At 50.0% G+C, this 6,000-nt stretch overlaps 1 protein-coding gene across 4 annotated transcripts in view; it reads right to left on the bottom strand.

The window, feature by feature from the left end:
* Positions 1 to 354: 354 nt before the first annotated feature.
* The window catches only part of DENND2A (DENN domain containing 2A), a 77,363-nt gene continuing 71,717 nt past the window's right edge, over positions 355 to 6,000 (bottom strand). For all 4 annotated transcript variants that reach the window (XM_038393805.2, XM_038393813.2, XM_043518804.1 and 1 more), the window contains exons 16-20: positions 5,866 to 5,907; positions 4,218 to 4,335; positions 3,223 to 3,462; positions 1,967 to 2,053; positions 355 to 1,106 (exon numbers count right to left, since the gene is read on the bottom strand). In XM_038393805.2, coding sequence (XP_038249733.1) covers positions 1,075 to 1,106; positions 1,967 to 2,053; positions 3,223 to 3,462; positions 4,218 to 4,335; positions 5,866 to 5,907 — 519 coding nt within the window. In that variant the 3' untranslated portion in view covers positions 355 to 1,074. The remainder of the gene's footprint in view (positions 1,107 to 1,966; positions 2,054 to 3,222; positions 3,463 to 4,217; positions 4,336 to 5,865; positions 5,908 to 6,000) is intronic.

The following is a 6,000-nucleotide window of genomic DNA, read 5'->3' as shown; positions in this document are numbered from 1 at the left end:
AAAGAAAAGGAGTACTTGTGGCATCTTAGAGACTAACAAATTTATTAGAGCATAAGCTTTCATGAGCTACAGCTCTAATTAGAGCTTATGCTCTAATAAATTTGTTAATCTCTAAGGTGCCACAAGTACTCCTTTTCTATAAGAGAGTTGTAACAGAAAGAGTCCTGGAACATCAGTGTGTGGGTGGCCGGGTGGGTGGATAAACAACTATTCTATCTGACCACTAGATGGCCCTGTTGACCCACATACAAAAATAAGGCAGAAGGCAAAAAAAAAAAATCTATAAATGAAGCAGCGGATTAAAAGAAAAATCGATAATTCTCAGCAATAATTCCCAACTCATTTTCTTTTTATGCCACTCACTTTTAATTACACTGTGTAAGGTTCTCAACTTAGACAATACAAGGAAAGGCCTCTCCACGAGGCTGACGCAGCCGCCTTGCAGAGCATAGCGGTCGATTAGTTGGCTGGCAAATCAAGTTCTCAGTAGGTTTAGTGGTTCCCCCTCCACCTCCTTTCCTCATTGGTAAGCCCACCCTGCCCATGTCCTTTGGCATCCCTGCAGTCCTCAGCGTCCTTGGTTTTCTCAAGACCTGTTTTCATAGGTTTCCTCTATTTCTCCCCTCCTTCGCTCTCAGTCCAGGGTAATACGACCTTTCCCCCCAGTCCCCATTATCACATCCAGCAGTGCCACTCGGAAAGGAGGCAGGGCATGTGTCAATGGTTAATAGTTTTCCTAACCCCAATATAAATAGAACAAAAAGTATAATAACTAAGAAATCAAATCCATTTGGAGGTCTGCAAAATGCTACCGCAGAGTTTAGAGTGCTTGGTCCAGTGCATGTTACTGTAGGAGTCCAGAGACCTCTCTAGACTGCTCTACCACCGTCTGTTCATCTCATGGGGCCACTTTCACACAAGAGCAAACCCTGGCCTTTCTGCCTCCAGCGCTCAGCATCCAGGGCTGTCACCCCCTTGGGAGCAGGCTAAGTGGGAATGGTTGGTAACAGTTCATTTTATTTCTGCAGAATTGTAAACTCCTTCTATTCTATGGAACGATGGCGTGCGTGACTCTTATTTCTTGTGGAGGAATTTCATTTTGCTACCTGATGGAGATGAAGTGAGGAAAACAGCCATTACATAGCGATATGTACAGTGGAGAAAGTCTGAGCTCCATCTCTCACCCCCAGAGCCAACTGGAGCAATGACTGAGGGAGAGCTGCTGCCTCGGAATCACACCGTCCCCTCTCCCCCAGCAATGCTGGGTCTAGTTCAAGAGCACGGTTCCCTCCCGCCACCCCAAAGGAAGGAATTGGCTCCTGCTGGAGCTAGGCACAATAGCACAGCATGTGTCAGCCAGACAGTGGCAATTTGAAAGGGACACAAGATACAGCCTTCTCCTTCCTTCCCCCTTAGGCAGAAGTTAAATGTTGTGCTTTTAAAGGACTTCCAGCCCTCTTTTTGTTCTGTCCCCACTAGGTACTTATATGGCCTGTGCTATAGTGGAGCACCTTACAGCTGTTAACAGCTTTATCTTCACAACAGGGCTGGGAGGTAGTCTCCTCATCCTCACCTCATCAGGGAGTGGCTGAAGCACAGGGCGATTAGCTGACTTGCCCATGTGGGGATCCAGTCCATCCCAGTGCGTTAGCCCACAAGACCAGCTTTCCTCCTTTGGGAGTCAGGCAATGAGCTCAGGGTCCAAACTTTAACCCCACCCCCCGACCCGGCAATGCAACTCCCAGTCCCACTGACATACATGCATGTTAATACGTGGCCCAACCCTGACCACTGACTGAAGGCCCCATGGCACATCACAGTAACATACCAGGGGAAGGCAGATTCAACCCTCGGGAGAGTGGTGCTACCTAAAATAGCATCTTTGTTGCCAAATCACTGACCTGGTGTTAAGAGTAACATGCAACACAACCACTGTGAAAAGACAATGGTTGATCTGGCATCTTACCCAGTCCTTTCAGGAATTTATTGACTCCGCTCTGCTCCCCACTGGGGAGCGTTTCCAGGTACTCCTGGGCACGTACCTCAAACAGACCTGCCGCAAAAAAAACCCCACAATCCTTTTGGTTCCAAATATATAACAAGAATACTGACCTCTTCATTAGTAGAGCTAAAAGCACTTTACTAAGGAGATGAGTACCACTATCCCCATTTTACAGAGGAGAAAATTGCAGTTCCCAGAGCAGACACTGACTTGCCCTAGGTTACCCAGCGGGCTAGTGGCAGACCTGGTCTCCAGAGCCACAGTCCAGTGCTCTAGCCACTAGGCCACACTGCTTCCTCATGCAGGCATGACTAGCCAGACTGATCATCTTTGCTTCATGGAGGGAATGGAGGAATCTTTTCAAGAGAATTCTGACAGGGAATGCACAGAGACTAAAATCTGAGGCCATTTGAGGAATTAGCATTTGGGGGCCACATTTTCACCTTCTAGGAAAAGCTCTTTGATTCCTCTGCCATTTCCAATGTCCACTGGTCATTAGCTCTTTAGAGGAGCTTGCTGAACCAGCAATGACCAGCTGTTTGGATGAGACAGGCCCCCCAAGTCAGTGGAACCTTAGAGGCCATGGGACAGTAGTTATGAGCTCCTCGACACCCTTCTCTCAAATGTCTATCCCCAGAAGGAGGCATTACAACAGTAAATACATTATATATCAATACACTGGAGCTAATGCTAGTTCCGTAGCATCCCTGACAAAAACTCAAGATAGAATGGGAGGGGAACCACATGTGACAGAAGATAATTATGCTGCTTAACACATCATGAGAAGGTGCTCACAAGCTAAGAGAAGCACCTCTAAACTGCTACTATTTCCCATCATTCAGTAATAATGCTCATCACTTCAAAACACTTTGCAAACATGAACTAAGCCTCACAACACTACTGTGAGGTAAGTAGCAGTTCCCCCAGCTTTACAGATAGGGAAACTGAGGCAGGGATAATTTAAGTGACTTATCCAAGACCAGAGATAGAGGCTAAGAATGGAACCCAGGAGTTATTGGTGCCTGGGTCTATACTCAGGCCACACCTCTCTCAAAGGGGGATGGGATCACTGCAATCTTTCAAAAACACATGGTCATCATGGCCTCACCCCAGAGCTACAGCCAGTGCTGCTCCAGGGTACGATGCTGGCTGCTCACCGCTCCCAGGGGATGGATGGCAAAGATTCCACAAGCCTCGCTGGAATAAGAAGAGCCCCTAACCTTTGACCCCCTGTTTCCGCAGCTCCCGTTCCTGAATGAATCCCCCAAACATCTGGGTTTCCATGAAGACCTCCAGGAAGCGTCGAAGGCTCTTGGAAGAGACAGACTTGCGGAAGGCCTCCCGCTGTAGGGTCCGCTCCTCTCGCTCGCTGGGGGTCAGGAACAGGGAGTAGTGGCCGATGATCTCCACAAAGAAACGAACGAAGGCTTCAGACACCACCTCGTTCAAGGGGCTGGACTCTAAGGAAGAGGCGGGGGAGGAGGGGAGAAGCAGAGAAAGCCATGAAGTGAGGGTGGTGCCGATGGTGGAACTGTGAGGATGCACTGGGCGGTCAGGGCCGCACATTGGTTTACTTTGAAGTTGCATTCCTGGCTGTGGTTCCGCACCACCTTACCAGCCCTGCTGGCCTCTTTAGGAACTGTGCCCTGTACGGGTCTGAGAGTGAGAAGCAGCTGTGGAGACAGAGCACCTCAGCATGTACTTTCCACTGAAAGGCTAGGAGCGGCCTGCTGCTGCTCCCAGGAGCACTACGCAGGCTGTAGGACCCCGGCAGGTGATCCAGCATGGCACATGCACAAGGTGCAGAACCTCAGTGTGCCCCCCCCATCCACCCCCTCTCCAAGGGGCTGTTTGAGTCCAGCGGGCTTTGCCGAGCTGGGGATGCTGTGGAGGCTGCAGGCGGGGAAGGTTTCACTCCCAGGACTAACACCAAAGCCACCTCCTCAGCTCGAAGGAGCCTGGCTGTGGAGAAGACGGGTATGTGTAGGGAGGATGTACGGGGCGGAGGCTGAAGGAGACCACATGGAAGTCAGTCACATAGCAAAGGTCACCAGCGCACTGGAGAGTTTAGCAAAGCCTCAGCTAGCTCTAGCCACTGAACTGCATCTTCCATTCAAACCTGTGCCAGGGGATGAAAACCATCCCTTTGGGGGAAGTGACTGAAGGGCCGCCGGGCCCACCCGATGAAAACGAGCAGACAGGCTGCAGGCTGTACCGTGTCTGCCATTCAGAGAGCCCTCCTCCTTGTCGCTAGCCAGCTCGTTCCGCTGCTCCAGGATGTGCTCTAGTGCCGCCTGCAGCTTCCGAGGCAGGATGGAGTCCTCGTCCTCCATCTAGAAAACACAAGCACACACTCAGGGACCTTCTCAGGGTGGGGCTTGTGCTGGCTCCGGGAACCTGCTTTTCTCCTCAGCTAGCTCAGGTGGAGCCAGGGAGAGACAGGGCAAGGACATGGAAGGTTATCTCTTACGAAACCAGGAGAGCAAGAAGAACAATACTCGGTGCTTATCTAGTGCCTTCTATTCGGGGCTGTCCATCCCTTCTACAAGCACTAAAGTGGGTGTCTCACCCCCAGCTACCACCTCGCATTGGACGGATTTGTAACCTTTCAGTTCAGCTGTTAGATCTGCGACCATGTCGCCCGTCTCCCAGCCCTGACCCCATTGCCTTGCTGGAGGTAAGGTGTTGCTCTGATAATATCAGGAGCAGGAGTCAGCCAAACAATGCCAGCAAGCAGCTAGGCAGACACAGCGGCTAGGCTGAGACCTGCATATGGCTAAGTGATTTTCACCCCCTCCCAACCCCATACAGTGACATGCAGGGAGCAGTGGGAGAGGCACAGAGACACCACAAATGGATTGAGCAGTAACAGAGTTGGGAGTCAGAAGGGAGGGGTTTGCCACGGTCTAGCCACTGCAAGAGGGCTCTATAGCCAAAGCGGCTGACAGAGGAAAACTGTATTGAAAGATAAGAAACAGCCATTAACCTCATATCACCCCTGTGAGGGAGGGCAGTACTGTTATCCCCACTTACAGATGGGGAACTATGGCCCTGAGAGACAAGCAACTTGCCCAAGGTCTCACAAGGAGTCTGTGGCAGAGATGGGAGTTGAACTCAGTGCTCCTGGACCAGTCCAGTGTCTTAACCAGACAATTGATTTCTTACCCTAGCCTGAATCCTGTGGGTCGTGGTTGTGATTCAGAGGAGTTGGATTCTGCTTAGAAAACAAACAAAACCACCTGGCTTCCAGGTCTAGGAATATGTTCCAGGACACCCCAAAATTTGTGCTCCTCTGCTCCAGGTCAAAGGGAATCAGAAGAGGCATATTTGTCTGCAAAATGATGTCCAGATTCCCATTTATTGTCTTCCTACTATGGTCTAGTAATGCAAGGACTAGACAGGGAGGAACATGAGAGGGACCAATGAAGACATAAACTGAAAGATCTACTAAAACCAGTCTTCACTGGAAGGTGCAGATATTATGCTAGAAGGTAGTGCTGACCAGTGCTTAGAGCGAAGGACAGTGTCGAGACTCTGGGGTCTATTTCCAGCTTTGGCTGTGACTCACTCTGTGGCTTTGGACAACACACTTCTGCAGGCCTTGTGCCTCAGTTTCCCATCTGTTAAAAGGGGATAATGCTTCTCTACTTCGCATGGATTATGGAGGGTTTAATGTTTGTAAAGTGCTTTGAGATTCTTTGAGGTGCTACCTAAGCACAAAGCACTGTGACATTACTATTAAACAGCACCTGCTATCAAATCCTGCCTCCCAGCCTGGGGAAGCAGAATAAGCAAATACAGGTCAAGGCAAGGAAATGGAGGAAGTGGGAGAAAAAAGCCCCATATGGGACAGCTCTACTCACCTGTCTGAGGAACCTGTTATTAACAAGGTCAACCACAAGGACCTACCAAAGAGAGAATGGGGAATTGTTATTTCCTGTTACCAGAGATTATCCCAAGCCTTCCTGGCTCTCCAGGAAAACTCCTCCCCTCTCACA

The sequence above is a fragment of the Dermochelys coriacea genome, chromosome 1 (assembly GCF_009764565.3).
Source record: "Dermochelys coriacea isolate rDerCor1 chromosome 1, rDerCor1.pri.v4, whole genome shotgun sequence".
In the NCBI taxonomy this organism is placed as follows: Eukaryota; Metazoa; Chordata; order Testudines; family Dermochelyidae; genus Dermochelys; species Dermochelys coriacea.
This window is presented reverse-complemented; position numbering and strand designations above follow the sequence as displayed.